The sequence below is a fragment of the Cyprinus carpio genome, chromosome A9 (genome assembly GCF_018340385.1).
Source record: "Cyprinus carpio isolate SPL01 chromosome A9, ASM1834038v1, whole genome shotgun sequence".
Taxonomy (NCBI): Eukaryota; Metazoa; Chordata; class Actinopteri; order Cypriniformes; family Cyprinidae; genus Cyprinus; species Cyprinus carpio.
The window spans coordinates 26,356,413-26,381,538 of record NC_056580.1 but is presented as its reverse complement, the minus strand read 5'-3'; the positions used below and the strand labels follow the sequence as shown (position 1 = coordinate 26,381,538).

The window sequence follows — 25,126 nt, the reverse complement described above, 5'->3', positions numbered from 1 at the left end:
TGCCGCCGAAAATACAGAAAACACTAGTTTATCAGTGAATTATTAAAATATTAAGGCAGTCTTCTTGATGCATTCATACTTCTGCCGGTGTGCTGCTCAAAGTTTTATGCGTGTGCTTGAGTGCTGATAGGCAATTAACAGCTCATTATGAAGAATTATATGGTTTATTAATATAAACGTGTGATTAGTTGACAAATTGCTAAAAATTAACAACTACTGCTCGAATACAAAAAAATATAGTCGAGTGCATTTTTTTGTTAAACTTTTAATAAATTGATGTTAAATTGTATAGGTTTCACTTATTACTATTTGATTTAATTAGACATGCTTTTTTAAAATAACATTTAGTTTAAGCATTAAAAAGGAGTCAATTAAAACGGGGGAAAGACTCAATCCAGAAAAATTTAAATAAATAAAACAGATTTCATAGGGCCCTAAATTATAACCCTGATTTGAAGTTGAAATTGATACTATATGGAAATTGTTCATCAAAGTAAATCTGATCTCAAACCACAGTCGATGATTCAAAAATCAAACTTGTGTTCATTTAATTGTGAGTAATGACTAATATGATATGAGTTTAGTATTTGATCCATGTATTAAGACATGTATGATGAGGACAGGAAAATGTAGTAGGAATGTTTTCCTTGCAGGTTTAAAGTACATAAAACGTTGAGACTTTCCATGTGACTTCCTGCAGGACTTTCTCCTGATGTTCCTGCATCATGTGGCCACCATCTCTCTGATCACCTTCTCATATGTGAATAACATGGCTCGGGTGGGAACACTGGTCATGTGCCTGCATGATGCTGCCGACATCCTGCTGGAGGTGATATATATATATATATAAAGGTTACTGTGATACATAATGTGATAAAAATATTTATTCTTTTTTTTTTTAATTTAATAATTTTGTTACTTATACATATAATGACTTTATGGGTTTTTTATGGTCTATATTATCTGTTCCATTATATTGTACAATCAGGTGATGCAAGATGTGCTATTTACATGCATTAGATGTCTGTTGTGTTGATATAAATCCTGCAGCAAATTGTGTTTGTAGGCTGCTAAAATGGCCAACTACGGCAAATGCCAGAGACTCTGCAACGTCCTGTTCGTCATGTTTGCCCTGGTGTTCATCAGTTCCAGGTTGGGAGTGTATCCTGTATGGTAAGTCAGCCCTGTCAGTAAAAGATGATGTGCTGTTAATAATGATCTTGTTGGCATCTGAACACCTTTGAACCTCTCATTCTCATCTGTATAGCTCAAATCTTCTATTTTATCATCTTTACCAGCATTTTCATTTCAGGTTTTGACACCTTCAGTCAGTGATGTTGCCAAGTAATAGTTACTATGGCTACAGCAGAAGTGTGGAGATGTGGACGAGTTCAGAATGAGAGAAACAGATGGCCTTGTGCTTTTTACAGCTATAATAGGCATTTAATCACTGAAAGAAATAGCATTGGGCTTTAATAAAACCACTATTTTTAACTTGATTTCATTAGACCATTTTACATCTCAAATGAACAGGTTTTGGTTAAAATGGAGAACTACTAAAAAAACTACTAAAAATTACAAATGTCGATTACAATGTCGATTACCACAAGAAATAACTACTAACTGTTGTTACTGTTAACTAAAGCTAGAAACGAATATTTTCTTTATTGAAATAAAGCTGATATAAAATAAATATTAGATGAAAAACTTAAATATCATTATTACTGAAAATGAAATACTATTACAGTTTTTATTCATATTTTTAATCCGTTTTTATTTTTGTTCTTTTATTTTAAAGTTTTAGTCATTTTGTTGAGTGCTTTTGTAATTTTTAGTAGTTCTTTTTTTATACATATGTCTATATAGTTTTAGTAATTTTTATGTCAGTTTTAGTTATTTTAGTACATTGAGCAAAACTAAAATTGCAAATTTTAAAGTTTTTGATATTTCATTTTATTTCAGCTAACGTTTTATTTTATTTCAAGTAACAAACTACACTAATAAAATTACAAAAACTAAAATAAAAAATATCAACTAAAAATATCAAAATAAAAGCTAATTCAAAAATATTAATAGATGCTCTCATATTAATCAATTACTACAAGCTATACTTTAAATACTATAATAGTTTATAAATACTTGTAATAAAATAGCATTGCAGTGGAGACATATCGTTACTAAAAGTATGACCAAAAGTATGAATACAAACACATGCTTAATTGTCCTACATGCAACACATAACTTTTTTCACACAATGTTTTTTTGTGCATAATTTTTTGATGTTATCTCTTCATGTGGTCAGAGAAGTACAGCATCATATAAACTCAGTAACTTGCCGGCAGCAGCTGACAGGATGCATGTGAGCTCCATTTCACTTGCATTTGCAATCGCTGCATTACAACAAAGTAAAACAATTCTATAGTTCTGTAATAAAAGCATTAAAATACATACTGTTTTATTATAGGCACAAGACCTAAATGTGCAATCCTCCATATGCAAAGGATGCATATCCAGTCTTCCCACTGATGCATTAGCGTTTGCAATTCTGACTACATCTGAATGTGGTTTGATCTGATCACGTAACGTTTTGGACCCCATTTCCACCTGTATTTAGTGCAGACCGCCTGCATCTGATGTTAACAGCAGGTGTAACGCCTCTCACTTTTTTCAGATCCATTATTCATTTGATTTGATTCCATTCTAAAGAATGAGTCATCTGTGCTTTTTCCTCATTAATCATTTAGTGCTGGGAAGACGTTTAATTCACTCACCTCGTCTAAGTGTCTGCTGTGGCTTTTGAGTACTTCATTGTGAGACTCTAATCGAATTAGAGAAACAGTCTAATGTGGATTCATCCGAGGAGGTGCATGAGGAACTGATGATGGATGTGACGCGCCATCTGAAGTCTCTGCTCCTCTGAGAGTCTTTACTGTCATTTAGTGATGAATATGAAATGGCCTTGACAGAGCTGTTGTCACAGTCCATGTATTCAGTTATATGCAGCAATGCGAGTTCATGTAAATTTTGATTCCATCTCATTTTGTAGGTTGAGATTTGTGCATCTTGTGCTACAGTGGAAGCAGTGAAATCTGACCTTTTATTAAAGAATAATCACTATCGCTCATTCGCCTTACATTTGCTTTAGAGCCCTGCACTGAAATCTGAAATATTGCTTTATTGTTTTACAAACATCATTTGTATACGTAGTTTACAAAAAGAGTTTATTTCAAGATCTACTGTAGAGTTAGAATCACAGATATTCAGCGAGGTCTTAGAAAAAGGTTCAGAAATGTTTTATTTTATCTAAATTGCAAATGCTAGGGAAGTATTTAATATTTTGTACTAAATATTTAGTAATCTATTAATATTATATCATTTATTATTTTGAATTATCTTTTTTTATATTTTGAGTTTTTATTTTAAATTTTAGTAATTTTGAAATGTGCTTTTGTCATTTTTATTAATATTAATTTTATTAATATTAAAGTATTCATATTTTGAATAAGTTTATATTTTTATATTTTCAGTTTTCATTTTAAGTTCTACAGTAGTAATTTTGCACATTTTTTTTTCATTTTAATTAGACTGTTTTCTTAATATTTCTATAGCTTTAATTTACTTTAAATTTTTAGTTTATTAATTATTTATAATAGTTTTAAAACTTATTCCAGCTAGTTTCTAATTTTCATTCAAGGTTTTATTTTCCCCTAATCTAACATTTATATTTTATTTCAGCTTTATTTCAATTAACCATTTTAAATAGTTTTGGTTTTAGATCACTAATAAATAGGTAAGCTAAATCCAACAAAACCCCCATTTGGAAACATCTTTGTTTGTAGAAACAAAATAAGCACACACCTTGTACATGATTGTGGACTGAAGTATGTGAAGATACATTATGCACTGATCACCTGTACTGACGGTTTTTTATATCTGTTACTAGGGCAACCAGAACTAGTATCGTCTGCTAGTACAGTGGCTGGTGACATGCAGCAAAGACAATGGCAGGGTTTATTTTTAATGTAACACTGATCTGACGTGAGGGGTTTGAAGCCATATTTGTTGAACATACTTGTCCTAATGAAACATCATTGTTGTAATGAAATGTGTTTGCAGGATTTTAAACACCACTGTGTTTGAGAGCTGGGAGATCGTCGGGCCGTACCCTTCGTGGTGGGTGTTTAACGTGCTGCTCGTCCTGCTGCAGGCCCTGCACACCTTCTGGTCGTACCTCATAGTGCGCATCGCCTGCAGGGCCATCTCCAGAGGAAAGGTGAGGCTTCACAAAAACACAACTCTCATTGCTAGGGACTCTGATATACATCTCGTGCCATTCATTTAGCAAAGCTGTCACATGACAGATCTCTGACGTTTTATTGAGTTTATCAGAAATATTTCAGTTTATCTTTAGCCCTGTTCGGACAGTAATTGTTTCTCACGGCGGATGTCTGAAAATAAAATTGAATGGCTCCTCAGTGATAAAACATTTCTCTCTGGTCGATCACATGTTCAGCATGACAATGAATTTATTACTAATCAGAAAATAATATCCTGTTCAGTTTATTTAATAATAGGAACTGGATTGACACTCTGGGGTCATATGACGTTGCTAAAAAGTACATTATTTTGTGTATTTGGTGTAATGCAATGTGTTTATGCATTTTAAAGTTCAAAAAACACATTATTTTCCACATACTGTACATTATTGTTTCTCCTCTATGCCCCACCTTTCTGAAACGCGTCGATTTTTACAAAGCTCATCGTTCTGAAAAGCGAGGTGTGCTCTGATTGGCCAGCTATCCTGTGCGTTGTGATTGGCTGAATTCCTCAAGTGTGTGACAGAAATGTTACGCCCCTAAACACTGTGATGTCGTGTGTCCCGTCACGATGAGACAAAAACAATAAAACCCATTACAAACGAGGCATTTGTTGCATCCAGTGGGGACATAATTACTGATTATAATGACTTATACTGTCTTTTTACGCATTGCGTTGCGTATCGCGCTGTGTAAACATAAAACCATGTCTGCATTTGTGATCAGAGAAATGACAAACAACAAGCCTACTCTACACTGCTCAAAACTCACGTTTGAATCATCTGTGGCAAATTATTTAAATATGAAAATGTACTTACAGGCTGTGAGTCAGAAGCGCCAGACTGTCCTTGCAAAGTTGGAACTGCCCCACTTTATAGAAACAACCTTTGTGCACAGAAACATTGTAGTCTTCTCTAAAAGTTACGGCTTTTTTCTTTGCGTGAGCATTTAGGCGGCGTTATGCAAATCTTCCCACATAGTGACATAGACGTGGGGTGTGTGTTTAAACGAGGCCTTTTAGGAGTTTTAACTTTTATGAAGAATATCTCTTTGGGTTTGAGACTTTAGGCTTTGCAACTTTAGGGATCTTATCTATGCATGAACAGCTTGTAACACTCCAAAGAGAAATGAAAACTTGAAAACGCATCATATGACCCCTTTAAATTGTTTTGTCTTGCATTTGATCTCAGAATGTTGGACGCAGCCTTATTTGCATAAAGCAAATATTTGACTGTTTTGTCAACTAGTAAAATGATTAGTTGCATAAGGCCGAATTTGTATAAATACATGCTTTTAAATTTTATTGCTTACCTGTTGCTGCCATAAAAATGGCCCAGTTCAAAACATATTGATTTGTTGTCTTTTTTTTTCCCCTTTTTCTTCTTAAGAGCTCCCAGTATTGTTCTTCTAAACAGTTTCCAGCATTTCAGTAATAAAAAAAAGTGTCTATATTTAAGATGCATGCACGTTAGCAAATAGCACAGCAGTTTCCCAGGATTTACAAAAGATGTGGATTCAAATGGAAATTAAATTACTGTACAACCTCTGTGCTTGTCAAAAACAGTAGGTAATTCAGATGGGAATATTCACACGGGTGGAGGGAGGAAAAACACCAACATTCTGGATTCGGACGGCAATAAAATCACTATCTAGCTTTTGTTAATGTTGAAATTACCTTACTTCCCCACGAGAAACAATTACTGTCTGAATAGTGCTATTGCTGCATTTATGAAGGGTGTAAACAGTTAACATGCAGTCTGAGGGAGTTGAATTTTCTGCTGATTATCCAGTTTTCAAAGTCAGCATGAAATCAAATTGACTATTTTTTACTTTAATGCATGCTCCTGGTCTTCTTGTGAATGATTAACTTACTGTGTGTTACTGCAAAAAAATATGTTTTCTTAATTATTCATCAAAATGCAATAAATTGTGTTATAATAAACTGACGTTACCAAGCTGAAACAGCACAATTCATATCAATATTTATAGCTGCAATATTGCAAATAAAATGTCCAATATTGCTTATATACACACATGTGCTTCATACGTGTAATGTGTCTCCATATGGTGTTTCAAAGTTTGTAAATGTGTGTACATGAGCAACTGAGTAATTTAATAAGAGATAAATATGATGTTAAATAAAGCCTTTAAATGTGGCACTCATGATCCAGTGATCGAAATCAGAAATCAGTTTCCACCCTACATGTTCTTCTGTTTCATGTTGAAACTGGGTTCACTAACTGCTTTAACCTGATGCTTACGCTGTATTCTTCCATTTATGTGCTTTTTCTCTCTTCTTTGTCTTCCACGCTGCCATCAAAGGTGGGAAAATGGAATCCTTTACATGTAAGTAGTGATTGAAAAAAAAAGAGTTTGATGCAAAATTAATTAGCAGCAAAAAAAAAAAAATCATTGTGTACTGGCTGCATTTAACTTCTCAGAGTTATGTCAAAGGAGTCTGTTTCTCAGAAACACTACAGTTCAAAAGTTTGGGTCAGTAAGAATTTTCATAGATATTAACACTGTTATTCAGCGAGGACACATTCAATTGATGAAAAGTGACAGTTAATACATTTATGATGTTACAAAAGATTTCTATTACATATAAATGCTGTTCATCAAAGAATAAAAAAAACAGCATCACAGGAATCAATTACATTTCAAAATATATTGTGGTAGAGCATTGCATTAACAAGCGCAAGGTTGGGGGTTCGATTCCCCGGGGACACATGATAGGTAAAAATTGATAGCCAGAATGCACTGTAAGTCGCTTTGGATAAAAGCGTCTGCTAAATGCATTAATTTAATTTCATTTCATTTCATTTAATAATATTTCACTATATTGCTGTTTTTACTGTATTTTTGGTCAAATAAAAGCAGCATTCTATGCTTCTATCCAAAACATTAACAAGTCTTACTGACCACAAACATCTAAAATGTCAAAAAAGTGTCACACCCAGGTGATCAGAAAGCAAAGTCACTTCTAATTGTCAGAATATCGTGCTAGATAAAGTATGTACTGTCATCTTAACCGTCTCTAATAATCTTCCTAGGTGTCAAAGGATGACCGCAGTGACATTGAGTCCAGCTCTGATGAAGACGAGGTTCTTCCTCCCTCTCAGAAACATCACACTAATGGGACCAATGGAGCCCACGGCACCAACGGCTACCTGTCCTCGTCCCCGTGCCCAGACGAACACTAACCGTCCGCTCAGCATGGAGGACGTGTCACTGGGTCCCAGCTGCATCACTCTCCGTTGTGTCAAATCATATATAAACATTACCAGTCCCGTACTGGAACTTCTCAATAATGTGAATGCGGTTCTGTTTCGGTTGCTCGCTTTTCACCATTTCCCCTCCAGATGCTTTGTGTTCCATTCGTTGGCTTTTGTTTTTGTGGTTGTTTATCCTGCGACATTCGTTACCGAAGCACCTTTTTGATTCAGTGCGGCTCACTCTTTTCTTTCAAGCAGGTGAATGAAAGTGCCGTTCTTTCTTTCATAATCGCGTGAGCATGCTGCTGCGGTCATGTATTCTGGCATCATGGGAACAGTAGGTTTCTTGGATTAGTGTTCTTTTCCATATATTTATTTTTTGTAACTTTAATTCATTTCTTTGCTTTTTTTTTATACTGTACATGTTCCCCTTTTCCACGACAAGACGTCGGTGCTGGAGCTAGTGCCCAGTCTAGAACCAATCTGGATGCATTTTCTTATATACCAACATAGTTCAGTGATTTTGGTGTTTCCTGAATCCACAGTTCCAACAAACATTTGCACAATTCATCACAAAACTGTGTGGTTGGAACTACAGCTCTCCATCTGTGCTTAGAAGCATTTCCCAGCAAACAAAAATATGTTCTATGAATGTTTTGCCAGCATACCCATAAAGTTCTAAACACTCTGAATGTTCAAAATGTATCGTTTTGTGTGTGTGTGTGTGTGTGTGTTTTAGAATGTTTTTCTTGGTTTTGCAAATGTTACTGGAACATTCCATTTCATAATTTTCAAACACTACAGAAACGTTACTTTTAAATTTCCATTTAAAAAACATTAGGCAAGCATCCAAAAGAAGTTTCCCAAAACATACCATATGCAAGTACAGTATGTGAATGTGTTAGATGCTTGATTTGGTGCATTCCGAAAGAAACTGTGATTTAAAACGCAACATTTTTGACTCTTTCAGGTCAACTGTTGTTGTGTTTGAGAAATCTTTTGAAGAGAATCTTGCAAGTTATTTGAACCGTTTTAACTACCTACTCAAATAACACTGACAGTTTAGTTTAATAGTACAGACATCAGTGACTTCTCATAACTTTGGCTAACATTCTGGCAAGTTATAGACAAACCTTCTTCCAGTAACGGGAATAAAGCATTTGTTGTAGTTATCTGGTCTTTAATAATGTTCTCCAAACATTAGCACAAAAAATGTTATTTATACCTCATTCATGGAATGTTTTTCTTTAATGTTCTATAAACATTTTTAAATGTTACTACTTGTTTCAGAATGTTCAGAGAACATTCAGTGGTAGCATTCCCATAATGTCTGCAAAAATAATCAAATGGAATGTTGGCTTATTAATGTTTGTATAACCAAGAAAAATCAGTTTGTTTTTAAACTGGACCTTTTGAATGTTCATAGAAAATTTAAAATGTTTTCATAACCTAATGGGTACGTTAGCAAAACCTTCTTAGACCGTATTTTTGTTAGCTGGGTTCATCGCTAGTTTGAGTACTGAGATTTGTTATCTCCAAAAAAAACTTTCACTGCATCAGCAAGTATTCACATCTGCATTCGTACTTGAATTAAATGTTTGTGCTGGTTTCAAATAAGGAACTGCTAACATTAAAACTAGATCTTGCATTATCATCATCAAAGCAGTCTAAACTGGAAATGTGACTCATATTTGGCTTGCGAACACACACAGTTTTTTTAGTTTTGTGATGCTGCACAGTGACTTCGGCCGCTATATTTAAGCACAGTGATGCACTCTGGTTATTTGTAGGAAGGTTATGCAGTATGATTTAAATCGAGAGATTCACAGATCCCCCAGCTGAGCACCAGCGTCATTTTGGTGGAATAGGAGTAACAGTGAATGGCAGTCAATCAATTTGCTCAAAATAATCATTTGTTCAAATGAATCATGCTGAACTAGTGGTTTATCACAAATTGCTCACGTTCCTTCACCAAACCTATTTTCACAAGTACACGATCATTCAAAAGATCGGATTAGGCAAGAGATGGAAAGGCATTTATTTGATCAGTAAAAACTTTAATATTGTGAAGTGTTATTGCAAATAAAATAACTGTTTTCCATTGGTATGCATTTTAACCTTTAATTTATTCCTGTGATCAAAGCTGAATTTTAAGCATCATTCAGCAGCATGATCCTTCAGAAATCATTCTAATATGCTGATTTGCTGCTTCATATTTTATTCATATGTGGTGATACAGGATTCTTTGATGAACAGAAATAATGTATTTGAAATAGAAATATATTGTAACATTATAAATGCCTTTATCATTTTTGATCAATTTAATGCATCCTTGCTGAACAAAAGTATTAATTTCTTTACAAAATAAAAGTCTCTTAAGACTCTTATCGTGTATTTCATCGAGAAATATTGCCTGACTTCGAAAAAACATATTGGATTCTGCTTCCTTTAAAGAAAGTGTTTTAATATTAAACTTACACCTTTGGAAAGTGTTTGTTTTTTCCAGGAAAGTATTCCATTGTGATTCCATTTGAAAGAAATAGTAATCACTTGATGAATAGCCAAAATTCACTGATAAATACCTTTGATTCAGCAGGTATAAAGAATCCAATGTCCCGTGATTGTATTTAAAAATCATTTCTCAATGAATCCCAGTCATATTTCCAAATAGGTTTGGTTTTATTATTTTGCTCACACTTCAGAAACAAGGTACATATGAGATTATCAAATATAGCCTATCAAAATATCACACTGTTTGAATGAACTTTGATGAATAAGTGGCACTAAACACTGGTTTTATTTCTGTTATATAGTCTTTTTTTAATTAGCTTTTTGGGTTTAGAATAGAAGATTCTTCTGGTTCTCCTCATGCATTTGATCATCATTCAGCTGAGCTTTATTTAAAGCTTTTGATTGGAGTGTTTTGATGCTGTTTCTTTCAGTGTTGGGAAGATCGCTGCTGCTGTCTGTTTTGAGCTGGAGAAGCGCTACAGCTAATTAGCCGTCATCTTATTTGCACTGCAGACAGGTTGCTGTGTTATGTGGTTTACATTTGATGTCAAAAAGGCAAAGAATAATAATAATAAAAAAAGACAACTGTATTCTCTGCCTTTGCTGGAAAACTGATTATCAGTGGTACTAATTAATTATGCTGCCATGTATTTTAAATAAACACGACAAACCAAAACCCTCATGGCTGCTTTTGTTATTTGGACTGCATCTGTCTCTCTAATTACATAATTCAAGATTAGATGCGAGGGATATTGTTATTTGATGTTATTTTGAAGCAGTTTTCTCTAATATGGCACTGTTCCAGCCTATATTCATATTTCCACTTGGTTGAAAGGAGGAAAATAAAGTGAAAAGAGGATGACTAATAAGAAACTGTTTATCTTAAAGGTGTTGTGGGGATACAGCACTCTAAAGAGCTGCAAACTAATAATGAAAACTTAATATAAACTACAAACAAGATTATTTTATTTATTATGAGAGAGATTTGACCATCTTGGAGTCAAACCTTTAAATGCTCCAGTACAGAAGCTTTAAACCTTTAGTCCTCTAGAACAGCAGCTATGCTCGAGCTGGACTTGAGCGTTCTGATTGGTGCAGAAGGATGAGTGGGCGGAGACTACACCTTCATCGCTCCGCCCCCAAGTTGACAAACACTAATGTTGTTCAATTATGAGTCTGATTCTCGCCGATGGAATCGACTCTTCAACTTCATTTCTTTAAACTAGAGGGTCAGCAATTACAAGATTGCAGTCATTATATTACACATGAAATGTAGGCCCTTTTTCCCCGACATGAAGCCTTACATTAAAAATCCATTTCAGAGATGACATTACCTTGAAATGAAGAGTATCAGTTACTAACTTGCACATAATATTACAGAAACAGTATATTGGTTCTGTGAAACACAGCAAAACTTTTTTTTTTTTTTGGTTGTTGATTTCAATTTTCAACAAAAATGCTCACTGCACCTTTAACCTCTCTCTCAATTTCAATTCATTATAAAGTAGCTACTTTATGATTTCGTTTGCATACGATATTGTCAAAGCATTTTTACACTAAACAAATACTAACAAGAAAAAAAAAGAAATATACAATGTAACAACAACAAATATTAATAAAGTCTCTCTTTCTAGCTTTGTGTGATTCCTATGAATTCAGATGTTTTACCACTCAAATCAACCATTGTTGCACTGTGACTGTTTGCAGTTCAGCATCATTATGCAAATATTTCACCACAGAATTCTGCAACTGACCAGAGTAAATTATTCTTAAAAATGTGATAAATATAAACTGTGCCATAAATGAGTTTCTTTACAAAATGTTGACAAAGATTAAAAATAAAATAAATAAAAAGAGAGCTCAAATATATATAAATGTAAATAACTTCATGGAAATTTTGGTCACTATATAATATATATAATACCTCTTAAATATAAGGGTTTTTATTGGCACAAAATGTTCTTTTGATTATAAAAATGGTCTTGATAGATAGATTGATTGATCAGGTTGTTGATTGTGGCCTGTGGAATGTTGGTCCACTCCTCTTCAATGGCTGTGTGAAGTTGCTGGATATTGGCAGGAACTGGAACACACTTTCGTATATGCCGATTCAGAGCATCCCAAACATGCTTACATGCCAGTGACATGTCCGGTGAGTATGCTGGCCATGCAAGAACTGGGATGTTTTCAGCTTCCAGGAATTGTGTACAGATCCTTGCAACATGGGGCCGTGCATTATCATGCCGCAACATGAGGTGATGGTCGTGGATGAATGGCAGAACAATGGGCCTCAGGATCTCGTCTCGGTATCTCTGTGCATTCAAAATGCCATCAATAAAATGCACCTTTGTTCATTGTCCATAACATACGCCTGCCCATACCATAACCCCACCGTCACCATGGGCCACTCGATCCACAACATTGATATCAGCAAACTGCTCACCCACACGACGCCATGCACACTGTCTGCCATCTGCCCTGTACAGTGAAAACCATGCTTCATCCATTAAGAGAACACCTCTCCAAAGTGCCAGACGCCATCGAATTTGAGCATTTGCCCACTCAAGTCGGTTACAATGACGAACTGCCTAAGGAACACCTGTGCAATAATCATGCTGTCTAATTAGCATCTTGATATGCCACACCTGTGAGGTGGATGGATTATCTCGGCAAAGGAGAAGTGCTCACTAACACAGATTTAGACAGATTTGTGAACAATATTTGAGAGTAATAGGCCTTTTGTGTACATAGAAAAAGTCTTAGATCTTTGAGTTCAACTCATGAAAAATGGGGCAAAAACAAAAGTGTTGCGTTTATAATTTTGTTCAGTGTAGATTTCTAAATTTCTAAACTCACCTGGATTTTGGATGCCCTGAGAATTAATAAATGTTCAGCAAATTTTATTTTGGGGTGAACTATTCCTTTAAAAAGTTCAAAGGGAAGCCAAAATATTCTTCAGTGCCATAAGAGCAAAGGCGACATTTTAGAGTGATTCTTTTTAAGAGCACATACTTCTATTTTTATTATGTCCTATTATTCCAAAATGTAGAAAAAAAAATAGAGTTTTGCATGGCTGTTTATAATACTGTCTGCTGGCAACATCAGGACAATTATTAAACCAGGTGACAAAATGTAATGCAAAGTGAAACACTGATTTCTATAGTGAAGACTGAGGCTGCATTCCGGCACTCCTATGGTTTTATGGAGGGTTAATGATGCAGTAATCTTGCACAGGCACACAGGTGATTTCCGCATGCATTCTTCAGGAACAGACAGGGTCAAAGTTTAAACTGCTGAGTTAAAGTAAGACCAGTGTGAAGATGAAGGACCCGCTGAGCAGCTGTACTGTGAGTCCAGAGCCGTTTATTCTCTTAACTCTACTGTTAAAACTAATATATTCAACTACTAACTTGATATCTGTTGTAGAGCACAATTATGTACAGATGTGTTGAGTCTGCTATACAGTATTGCTCCATATAAAACACTTGGTAGAACAATTGCTTATTAACTAGAAGAGTTTTTCTGGAGCTTGCCTTTTTAAAAAAAAAAGTTTTCAAAATCCATCTAAAAGTTAGGATTTTTAAAGTTTAGACAGAGACAAGACAGACTGATTGATTTATAGAAGCTAGAGGCAGTTTTCAGGTTGCTAGGGTGTTTTGTTTCTGAGTGGCAGTTACTATGGTGTTCTACATAGTTGCTAGGCCATTGCTGTTCTCTTGAATGATAGAATGATAAATAGAACGATAGGTCTCATGGTTTGTTGTTTAATTAGGCTGTCTATTGTGTTTCAGTATAATCTGATGTATCAGGAGCTGAAGAGAATCTCGAAGAATGGCGAGTTTTTCTGCAAAGAGCTCTTGGCCGTCTTTCAGCAAAGGTAACATGAACTCTGCTCTTCTTCTCTGATGGTCGTTGTAGTACTTGACTTCTAAGGCACTGAAGATACTCGACTTTCCATTCTCAAGAGACGAAAATGCAATGGAAAAGAATAGAATAGTTCTCCAAAACCCTGAAATCCTTGAAATGTTCAGGGCAGAATCTCAACGCCCTGAGCAAACAAGCATGACTAATATATCAGACAATGTTTTCTATCAATTTAGATCTGAACTGGAGATCAACTATTCGAAAGGACTTCAGAAGATCGCAGGGAAACTTCTTAAAGTCTCGAAAGAGATGTGTGACAAGTGAGTGACCGCATCTCCAGCTAACGCAGAGTAACTGTGTGATCTATCTGTCTATCTATCTATCGATCTATCTTCACTTGTTTTACATATAAACAAGTTAAAAACAAGTGGAAGACAAAATACACTCATATTTTTCTGAAAACAATACTTAGTATCTTATATATTGTTACTTTTCATGTAGCCTTTTATATAGTGCAACTGGAAAAATAAGACAATCTTGCATGTGATGTTAACTGCGTCAACAGTGCTGGTTAATATTTGATGCACTTGCCTTGCAAACTCATTGACAGTTTTTCCTCTTCAAAGCTCCACATATCGTGCGTGGTCCTTCATATCAGATGAAATGTACGCCTCAGCAGATGCCCACCGGTATGGCAACACACTGGATCAGGCTTTTTTTATTATTCATGTGGGCTGCTGTGTATTTATATCGGCCTTATCCTTTCAGCATACTGGGAAATGCTCTCAACCAAGATGCCATTCAGGAAATCCGTCAAATCCTAGATGAACACGGGAAAAGAAAAAGACCAGTATGCCACTTACAGGAATAGTCCATGCAAGATGTAGATGAGTTTGTTTATCATCTGAACAGATTTGGAGAAATTTAACATTGCATCACTTGCTCACTAATGGATGCTTTACAGTGAATGGGTGCCGTCAGAAAGAGAGTCCAAACAGCTGATAAAAACATCACAATAATCCACAAGTAATTTACACCACTCAAGTCCATCGATTAATGTCTTGTGAAGTGAAAATATGCATGTTTCTAAGAAACAAACCCATCATTAAGGCATTGTTACTTTAAAACCGTAGCTTTTGGCCAAAATACATGTCCATAATCCATAATAATGCTTCTTGCAGTGAAAAAAGTAAATTCACTGTTGTCTTCACACATTAAAATCCACCAGCGTATTTAAGAACTGTTCTCACATGTAAACAATGCTTAATCTGTGAAGATTTCTCTTCTGATTCAGATAAGACAACTTTTTTTCACTGGAGAAAGCAATATTATGGATAGAGGACTCATATTTTAGCAGGAAGTTAAAAATGTGTTAATAATGGATTTATTTCTTTCAAACACTGGTGGACTGGAGTGGTGTGGATTACTTGTGGATTATTGTGATGTTTTTATCAGCTGTTTGGACTCTCATTTTGACGGCACCCATTCACTGCAGAGGATCCATTGGTAGATTTTCATTTCTGGATGAACTACTTTAATGTTTATGCATATATTTATATTAAGATTTACATCAACTTGTTTACACTAAGTCTCGTATGTTCACAGCTTGACAATGCCGTTGAAAAGTCAGGAAAGCTTGTTCTTACAAACTGGAATGAACAAATTAAGGTAAGAAAATAGTGCTACACTTGTGGTTCTCTAATTCAGAGGGGTTTGATCAAACAAACCAATATTGAAGTGGTATTCAAAAGCACATGAGAAGGACACATTTTGAGCAGAAATGTGTTTTTACAGCTAAAAAAGAAGCTGATTGGGTTGACAAGAGAACATGAAGCTCTCTTCAGCTTTGTGGAGAAAAATAAACAAATCTGTACAGAGAAGGAAAAACAGAAGGTATTTGTGATGGTTCATTGGTTGGGGAAAGCAATTAACAGTTCTGTTTGTGACATTAGACAAAATAACTGCTGTTTATTTTCATCTAGATGTTGAACAGATTGACTAAATCAGCAGAACTTCAGGCCAGAGTCGATGAGGAATATTTTAACACCAACATGGAGGGTCACCACATCCGACTGAAGCTGGAGAACACACTGAAAACCTGCTACCAGGTTCATGCTGTTTTCCACATCTTTATTTCCTCTGATATCCATTGCATTTGGACTAATTCAGAGCTGAATTTCAGATCGTTCAGGAGCTTGAGAAGCAAAGAATAGAGACCCTGTCCAACACCCTAAACAAGTACAGTCTCTTCATGACCGTATACGCGCAGACCGTCATTCACGTGAGTAACGGAACCCATTAAACACTAACAGTAACTGTGACAGATTCACCAGGACTGGGAAAAGTTCAGATTTTTAGATGCTTCCTTTGCATTTACAAGTGTGAATTTGAATTGAAATGGCCACAAATGAATTAAAATGGGATTCAATACTTTCCAAAATAAATAAATAACAATAATAAAATAATAATTTAGCCTACAAAGCCACAAAATGCCCATTCTTCGTTTTTATTCAGTTTCATAAAGATAGATCTATTTTAATAACTATTAAAAATTCTAAAAAATGTATTATTAAAATACATTGAAAATGGTTTTATTTATTTAATATTTACAGTTTTGAAGGCTATAGAGCAAATTCAAGTATTTTGGAAATTAACAAATTCCTGTATCATGGTGTAATATAATGATATAATTAAGTTAATTAAATAAATATAACATTAATGTAATTTCAATGTATGTATTCTACCAATATTGAGATATATATATATATATAGAGTATACACATACATATATAGAGAGAGATTATTTTAATTAATATAATATGATTTAATGACATGTTTTTAATTTCTGATGAAGAGCAAATTTTATATATATATATATATATATATATATATATATGTGTGTGTGTGTGTGTGTGTGTGTGTGTTCAATTCAATTTAAAAAGGCAAAATTATAAGCATTTTCAATTTAATGTGAAATAATAATAATATAAGCTAAAGTGAAGGTTAATTTAAACCTAGTAATGATGTCTTTTATTTGATAATTTCTTGACACGATTAGACAGACTTTCAGGTCAGTCTTACTGGTTGATTTGCATTTGCTGAATGATTTTGCTATAGAGTCACAAACAGATTGAGCAGGCTGTACGCAAAGTTGATGTGGAGAAGGACATTCAGTCGCTGGTCGAGGACGTCAGTGCTACGGAGGATGACAACAAAGCTGAATTTCTCATGGCTGACTACTTCGTAAGTCTCTGAGTTTACAACACTAATTTGTGTTGCAGGAATTGATATGAAATGGGTTGCTGTTTGTGGGTGTATGTTTGTGCAGGAGGAAGAAGGAAAAACAGTCATGGGAAAAGAAAGAAGGAAAGATGCCATCAGAACCAAACTGCAGCGTCTGGAGGACTGCATCACGAAAACAAAAAGCGACAGAGAAGGTTTAGATCTGTGTTTCATAGCTGAGTGTATGTGATTTAAAAGGGTCATATCATGAGGAATCACATTTTCCTTCCTAAATGGAAGAAACAGGACACATACTGTTATTCCTAAATACCAGAAGAACTAATCGGAGTAAAAACAGTAGGAAGTTTATGAAAAACTACTTTAGACCTCAGGGAACTGAATTTAAAAAAGTATGATATGACCCGCTTTAAATGGAACTGTTTTATTCCTCAGAGATCTTATTAGGTGGTTTCGTCCTGTTTATATTGTTCATTATATGACATTTATCTCAACACTGACACATACATCTGGATTTCAGGTTTAGAGAAAATGGTGAAAGTATATAGAGAACAACCAAACTTCTCCAATAAAAAAAACTTGGAGGAAACGGAAGAGTTACTGGATGAGGTCAGATGTTACATTTCATACCAATGTTCTGTTGAATTTTAATCATAACCTTGCTTTGCCTCAAATGTCAAAAAACAGGTTTAAATGAAATGTACATTTTATCTATTTAAATATTTTATCCAAAATGTAAGGGTATTTAACAAAAAGGTTTTAAACTAAATACTGACCATCCTCAAACCACCGTAGGCCATCCTCAAACTGGACCTTTTGGAAGCGACGCATTGCAAACTGACGCACAGTCTGGCCGAGATTGAGGGCAAGCCGAAATCAAGACATCGATTCAGTGACAGCATCACTAAATGGAAAGAAAAGGTGAGTTTGCCCGATCACACACACGTACGCACACACACACACGTCACATTAAAAAATTATCATCAGCATGCACTTTAAGTGCAAACTTTTGGGAGTAACAAATTTTATTATTATCATTTTTTTATTTTATGTTGGTACATTTATTATCACCATGCATATTTTATTTTAGTAAAATTATTATCAGCATGTATTTTCAGTGCAAACTTTTGGGGGTCAAAAATTGTATTTTTATTTTATGCAGTTTAAATGCAAACCTTTTAGAGTAACTACTTTTTTTTTTGGTAAAATTATTATCAGAATGCATTTTAAGTACAAACTTTTAGGAGGAACAGATTTTTTAAAAATAGATATTTATATATAATTTTTTTAGTAACTATCATAATGCATTTTAAGTTCACACTTCAGAAATTCACACAAACAAACGCTGAACAAAAAACTAAGGAGTCTCTGTAGGTACTGCAGGGGGACTGATAAAACCTTTCTTAAAAAAAAAATATATATATATATGGTTAGTGCCTCTAGTGTGAAAAGAAACTCCCTTAAATCATGCTTGGTTGATCCTATCATGTAAAACCTACATTAAACATATAAATCTTGATGAATCCAGGACAGGAAAAGGATGTGAAGACGAGTTAATTGAGAAACTAGGTCATCACTAGTTTTGCATGATATTTCGTTTATGCTGTTGCTTTTAAACAGCCTACACTTTTTAGACTATAATATATGGGTTTCCCTGAGGCTGCAGGGTGAAGAGAGACAGTTTCTTAATTTTAATAAGCCTAATTTAGAGGAAAAATAAAACCTTTCTAAATTCTCTCTGGTTTTGCTCCAGGACTGTGAGCACAGCGTCGTGCAGCTTTCTCGACCGGTGAGGATCAAAAAGACTCCGTTCAGATCACGTCAGTCCATGAGGAGCTCCGTGATCAATAAGAGTGTGCTGACCAACCAAAGCTCTGATACGACAAGCGAAGAGCCCTCGACTGAGGCGACCGATGTCACGCATAACACAGACGAGCAACAGAGCGGCCCGGTCAACGGAAGCGTGTCTGAATCTGAAGAGGATAGAGGTAAACAGCAAGCTAAACATGTTTACCTTTATTTTACTAACACACAAACTCCTGATTTCATTTTTGTGTTAAATTCCCTAAACAGGCTCAGAATTCTGCTCAGTCGGCAGATGCAAGGCTTTATACAGCTTTACGTCAGAAAGAGAGGATGAGTTAAACATTAATGAAGGTAATATGGCAGTTCATCTTAATATATCATCCCTCAGCACCTGCTTTCTGTTGACTCTCCCTCTTCAATCTGGCAGGAGACGTACTGGATATCTTTCAGAAGGATGACACGGGCTGGTGGTTCGGTGAGCTCAACGGACAGAGAGGACATTTCCCATCCACGTATGTGGAAGAGCTGCCTGTTTTCACTGAGATGAAGTCATCTGAAGCTTAGCTTTACAAGAGCATGTGATGGAAAAGGTCACTGAATCAAGATTCACTCATGCTGTAGGGTTAAACACACTTTATGTGATTACTGGAAAAAGACTTTAAATGAAAAAGTTCAATGGATCGTTTCTCAGATTCAATGACTCCAAAGAACAATTCACTCACAAATCAAGCATTAGTGTGACTTGAGTAGTTTTACAGTAGACGAGCAATATCTAGCCGATTTAATGTTTTAGAGCAAAGCATAAATATATATGCTACGAAAATTTCCATAATGTCTGAAAAAGATCATTTTAAAATTTCACGTTTTCTGATTTTTTTTTTCATGAAAGGAAGCCGATAAATTACATCCATTGTTATAACTTTAATAACATTTGTGAAAAAGAAATGTACATGCAATGCAAATGTTTTAGACCTTTAAGTCACTGTAGTATAAAACTAAGAAATTTCGAAGTACTTTAAGACTTTTGTTTTGTTTATTTTATGACCTGTATAAATGTTTATTGCTAAAATTACAAATCAATGAATGTACAAAGAACTGAAACGAAAATGAAATTTATTATTAAGTAAAATTTTAAGTATTACTGATGCTTTAGGTAAATAAAAGCTCAATACATGTGCTATAAAAATGTCTATAAAAACGGTGTCTGGGTCTCTGACCATTTTAAATGGACCTGAAATTAAAAATCAGCGTTTGTTCATCAGTCAGGCTGTCTTTGTGCCACTGTGAAGAGCCACAAACTCTCTCCGGATGTTTGCAAGGAAGGCAGAAAAGTTGTTGGTCTCCTGCAGTCTGCGCTCTAGATGTGCCATTTTCTCCAGAGGAGGGTCACAGGAGATGACTGAGGGGAAATATGATCATGTTATTCATACTTCAGCTGGGTCAGTCATTCAAAAGTTTGGGGACAGCAAGATTTTAAAATGATAATAATAACAGTTTTATTGAGCAATGATGCATTAAACTGATCAAAAATGAAAGACGTTTATAATGTTGCAAAAGGTTTATATTTCAAATAAATGATGTTCTTTTGAACTCAGTATTTATCAAAGAATCCTGAAAAAAAAAAAAAGTATCATGGTTTCCACAAAAGTATTAAGCAGCACAACTGATTTCAACACTGATAATGATGAAAAATGTTTCTTCATCAGCAAATCAGTATATTAGAATTATTTCTGAAGGATCGTGTGACACTGAAGACTGGAGTAATGATGCTGAAAATTCAGCTTTGTATTTACTTTAATAAAAAACTGTTATTTTAAATTGTAAGAATATTTTATACTGTTCTTACTGTATTTTTTAATCAAATGCAGCCTTGGTGAGACTTTTTTAAAAACATCAAAAAATCTTACTGACCACAAACTTTTGAACTGTAGTTTAAGTTTTGTTTAAATAATGGCTAATTTACCATTTATCAATCAAATAATACAATTAATATTCCTATTTATCTGTATAAACATGCAACGTGTGAGTCTAATTCAAATGCACAAGGAAAAACATGATTAACAGTACTTAATTTCTTTATGGTAACTAGTGTTTTTTACAAAAATCAAAGATAGTGAACAGATCAGAAGATGAGTATTTACTGTGATAAACGCCCTCTGCATCGAGCTGTAGGAGGAACGTATGGACCATATCTGGATCTTTACGACTGATGTTCCTGAAGACAAACTGCAGCTTCTCACCTGCAAATAAACATAGATGTTCATGTTCACCAGCAAACCTTATCTCAAGTTTGTGACCACTAGTAAAATGCTTAAATTGTTTAATCAGCAGCAACAATGAGTGAAAAGTTCAATTAAAATGCTTACATTTGATCACCGACCTAGAAATAGTGACAAATCGTTTTAAAAATCCAAACACTTTGTTTATTTCAAGGTTCAAATGAAAGAAAATCACACATTTTCAACGTGGTTTCAGATTTTGTACCTCACTCTATTTGAATGATGCATCTAATGCATAATGAAAGGACAAAAAAACTTCATACTTTAGTCATACTGTATGTTACTAGTTAAACCCAAAGACTTTACCTTGGATTTTTCTGATCTCAAGACTGAGGTGTTTCTGAAAGATGTCTTTACATTTGTTCAGCTTCTTCAGTCTGTCCTTGTTGGCTTTATTTTGTGACTGAATCACTATAAAAATGTAATAAACAAGCGTTAGTGACATCAGAAAGCAACAATAAACCTGTCCATTGTGTCTGTCTGTCACCTAACAGTCATATGCAGAAAATAAAGACTCCATGTGGCTTAATTAATGAACTTAATATACTATTTGTTTACTGGAAATCCAGCATTTAACTCAGAGATGTTTATAGCTAATAATTCACGAATGAATCATCCTTATGAGTATTTCTTTTCAATGATTTAGTGGAAATGATTCCGAAAGTGTTCATAAATCACTTATCTGTAACGGATCACTCTCTCTACTTCACTTTAAGTGTAATCCATTACACATTAACATAACGCCGCATGGGAGGAAAGACAGGCCTACACACATTCCCTGTTTTTGGCCTGATCCTTCTTGAGCTTCTCAATTCTCTGGAATAAGAGCGCTTTGTGATGCTCTTTGTCTTCAATCTCTGACACCACCTCAAGATGTTCGGCACCCTTCTCTTTCAGTGAAGATGTTTTCTCTTTCAAATCTAACACAAAAGAGAGGAAGTATCCTGGCAGTCATTCATCTGACAAACCCAGACAGCACACAATATTAAAAATGTCAAGCAACTGTGACAATCAATCAATTTCTCACCTTCTTTGAATGTTTGTATCATGTCAAACATGTTTTCATCCTCCTTGCATTTCTTAAAACAAGTACCTGTGTAGAAAGAAAGAAAGAATGAAATAAGGAAAGAAATTAATTAATTCCTGGGCAACTGGAAATATTCACATTATTTTTTTCTTGCAATACAAAGTACAAATAAAAATACAGAAGCTTGAATTCACCACCGGATAAAAGAATAAAAAAAGTTAACTGGGACTTTTTAAATCTCACAATTCTTACTATTTTTCTCACAATTATGGTTTTTATTTCACAACTCAGACTTCTTTTATCTTGCAATTCTGAATTCATATTTCACAATTCTGAATTTATATCAGAATTTTCAGAATGACCAGAAAAGTCAGAATTTTGAGACGAAAGTTGAAATCACCTTTTTTATTTGCTAGCAGGAAAAAAAAAGATTTGCAAGACGTAAACTCAGAATTCAGAGAAAAAGAGTCTGAATTTTATATCTTATAACTCTGAAAGAAAAAACTCAGAATTTTGAGATAAAAAGTTGCAATTACCTATATTTTTTATTTTTTAATCCTGTGGCAGAAACAAGCGTCCATAAAAAGCAGAACTGTGAATATCAAAATGATTTGAATGCGCTTCTGCGAATCAGTTTAAACTGATACGAATGAATGGACTCAAAACTATCATTCAACAAATAAAATAAAAATGAGTTTAAAAAGAAAATCAGACCACACGTGGTTAAACAAATCACAATTGCTTCTTTTCACCACTTCACCCATCAGTTTTAAATGCAGACGGATCATAACGACAGACGATTAAGCTTAAATGTCCTACTTTGCTTTCTATCCAATGTATATTAACAATAACACTTGCACATTCAGCTCAACCCCACAAACCAATCCCGTGCATGTCTCACCCAAGACGGCCTTCATGTACCGCCTGTGGTCCTGACAGAGCTCTGCCACCCGGTCACTGAGCACCTCTCCCATCGCCTGATCCAGCAGTTTGCTCCTGATCTCCTCCAGTCTGCTGTTGAACTGCTCCACCACATTATAATCTCTGATAGACGCCATACTGAGCTGCTAAACCACCCAAACAACACGATCACAGTTACTACACACGACTCAGGGTGCACATCATCTACTCTAATATAATATAACCGAACAATACAGTTATATATGCAGTATTTGCACATATCCATGTTTAACGGACAACCGATTTAACGTTACAGTTGTTGTTGTTTGGATATAATGCTTCAGTGCGATAGGATTTTAAATGTCTTTTTCTTCATTTCTAGACACTGAAACCAAACTAATACCGATTAAATGTTGTTTTAATAGTCGGAAAGAACATTTTAATCACTCACCCGTTTTCTGGCGTGGTTATAAACGCTAATTTATTCTTGTTGTTTTCAAAAATCCGCGCCCGGAACGCCAGCAGTTACACCGGAAGTTGCGTCAGATAAACGCGTCGTCACAACTACAAAATAGCGGCATGGAATTATTGTTCATAGCATACGTAAGAAATTAATTTAGCGTTGCTAAGTATGCATTTTATTTTCCGTCAGAAGGCGATGTTTTATTGGTTTAATCCCCGATGCGCGGTCGGTGATTTTCCCTTCATTGAGTAGTTTGTTATTGTTGCGCCATCTGGTGTTTGTTTGAGCGCTGGCTGCTGCAGTACGTACTGAAGTGTGCTGCTTCAAAAATTCTTTTTTATCTGACAAAACATGTCTTATTTCACATCAAAAAAAGAAGAAGAAAAAAAAACATGTTTAGGAACAATCATGTCTTTTTGGCCAACATTTTTTTAGAAGAATAATTTCATGTCTGGCTTGTTTTGCGTTTGTTATCACAAGTAAGCATAGTTGTTGTCTACAGATGGGTCATATCTAGTAACCTATTTAGTTTCATTTGTGTCCCCATGATACAGACCACGTGGAACACAATAAATATGTACCAAAAATTATTTAACTAAAATAATTAATCACAAGTAGGCTAAACACATGACTCTCAGGAAGAGGAAGTCGAATACTTTTTGGTGGCAAGCTATCTACAAAAAGCATAGTATCACTCCTTAATTCAACCTTTTTTCAGTGTTTTAGAATGATTTACTGATGTGGTAAAGCATAACATGTCCACTCTGTTATGCTTATTTATAGTGGAAACTGATAATTGTTTGTAATTTTGAAAATATAGTTAATAAACAGGTTCAACATCTTCCTCAGTGATCACTACTCGCTAGCTTGTTGTTCATCACGTGAGTAGCAATGGCTGACTTTAGCATAAATTGTCCCTCCTGTTACTGTCCACCCTGTTACAGTTTTGCACAGTAACAGGGTGGACATACGGTAACAGTTAAAAAAATAAATAAATAAATAAATAAATAAATAAATAAGTGTTTACAGCATGTATTGATACTTAGAATTCATTTTTTATGCATTTATTTGTTATAAACCTTCAAGAAAGATTTGTTTAAATGGTATATGCATGTATTTGTCAGGAAATGGCACCATTGTCTGCTTCAGAAAAGCAGCGACTCTATAGGACACGACGTGATGCAGACCCTGAAAGAAGGCAGATATACCTTAAAAAAGAGAAGGAGAGGTAGAGAAAGATAAACATAGCCTAATAAAGGGATAGCATAACAAATGAGATCTTATAATATAGGTACAAGGTAGAATAATTAATGTGATGAAAGTGTTGTATAAAGAACCACTTATCTGTCGTAGTGATTGTAAATTCTGACTATATGCTTCTTGTGTAATTCTTGTTGACATATATTGCTGTTTAGTGGTGTGATGTCCACCCTGTTTTGTCCTGTCCACAGTGTTACCTCTTGTTTTGTTTTTTGTTTTTTTGTTTTTGTTTTTTTTGGTTAATA

General features: G+C 34.7%; 3 protein-coding genes across 4 annotated transcripts in view; 2 read left to right on the top strand and 1 right to left on the bottom strand.

Annotated features, from left to right (window-relative positions):
• cers6 (ceramide synthase 6) overlaps positions 1-9,683 on the top strand; it is a 36,906-nt gene extending 27,223 nt beyond the window's left edge. The window contains exons 7-11 of the mRNA XM_042764290.1: positions 701-829; positions 1,067-1,173; positions 4,117-4,273; positions 6,639-6,662; positions 7,370-9,683. Coding sequence (XP_042620224.1) covers positions 701-829; positions 1,067-1,173; positions 4,117-4,273; positions 6,639-6,662; positions 7,370-7,519 — 567 coding nt within the window. The 3' untranslated portion in view covers positions 7,520-9,683. The remainder of the gene's footprint in view (positions 1-700; positions 830-1,066; positions 1,174-4,116; positions 4,274-6,638; positions 6,663-7,369) is intronic.
• Positions 9,684-13,316: 3,633 nt separating this feature from the next.
• On the top strand, positions 13,317-19,516 carry nostrin (nitric oxide synthase trafficking). Its single transcript, XM_019114341.2, has 16 exons — positions 13,317-13,389; positions 13,834-13,919; positions 14,143-14,226; positions 14,533-14,595; positions 14,675-14,756; positions 15,512-15,574; positions 15,701-15,799; positions 15,889-16,014; positions 16,089-16,187; positions 17,024-17,149; positions 17,235-17,343; positions 17,667-17,755; positions 17,942-18,067; positions 18,900-19,134; positions 19,220-19,303; positions 19,380-19,516. Exons 1-16 carry the CDS (start codon positions 13,363-13,365, stop codon positions 19,514-19,516), a joined length of 1,635 nt encoding a protein of 544 aa, XP_018969886.2. The 5' UTR covers positions 13,317-13,362.
• Positions 19,517-20,048: 532 nt separating this feature from the next.
• On the bottom strand, positions 20,049-23,770 carry spc25 (SPC25 component of NDC80 kinetochore complex). Of its 2 annotated transcripts, none has more exons than XM_042764288.1 (7): positions 23,610-23,770; positions 23,160-23,322; positions 22,259-22,324; positions 22,005-22,151; positions 21,538-21,642; positions 21,094-21,192; positions 20,049-20,351 (listed from the first exon to the last, which is right to left on the bottom strand). In XM_042764288.1, exons 2-7 carry the CDS (start codon positions 23,314-23,316, stop codon positions 20,215-20,217), a joined length of 711 nt encoding a protein of 236 aa, XP_042620222.1. In that variant the 5' UTR covers positions 23,317-23,322; positions 23,610-23,770; the 3' UTR covers positions 20,049-20,214. The 2 variants fall into 2 exon arrangements, with proteins under 2 accessions (XP_042620222.1, XP_042620221.1); XM_042764287.1 differs by having other exon boundaries at positions 23,160-23,325; positions 23,610-23,768.
• Between the last annotated feature and the right edge of the window lie 1,356 nt (positions 23,771-25,126).

Coding starts and splice junctions, on each gene's coding strand:
- spc25 (XM_042764288.1), bottom strand. CDS start 23,316: ATGGCGTCTATCAGAGATTATAATGTGGTGGAGCAGTTCAACAGCAGA. Junction 22,152..22,258: donor GATACAAACATTCAAAGAAG/GTGAGAAATTGA, acceptor CTTTTGTGTTAG/ATTTGAAAGAGAAAACATCT. Junction 20,352..21,093: donor TGCAGAGGGCGTTTATCACA/GTAAATACTCAT, acceptor ATTTCCCCTCAG/TCATCTCCTGTGACCCTCCT.
- nostrin (XM_019114341.2), top strand. CDS start 13,363: ATGAAGGACCCGCTGAGCAGCTGTACT. Junction 14,227..14,532: donor TCGAAAGAGATGTGTGACAA/GTGAGTGACCGC, acceptor TCCTCTTCAAAG/CTCCACATATCGTGCGTGGT. Junction 17,756..17,941: donor CGGAAGAGTTACTGGATGAG/GTCAGATGTTAC, acceptor AAACCACCGTAG/GCCATCCTCAAACTGGACCT.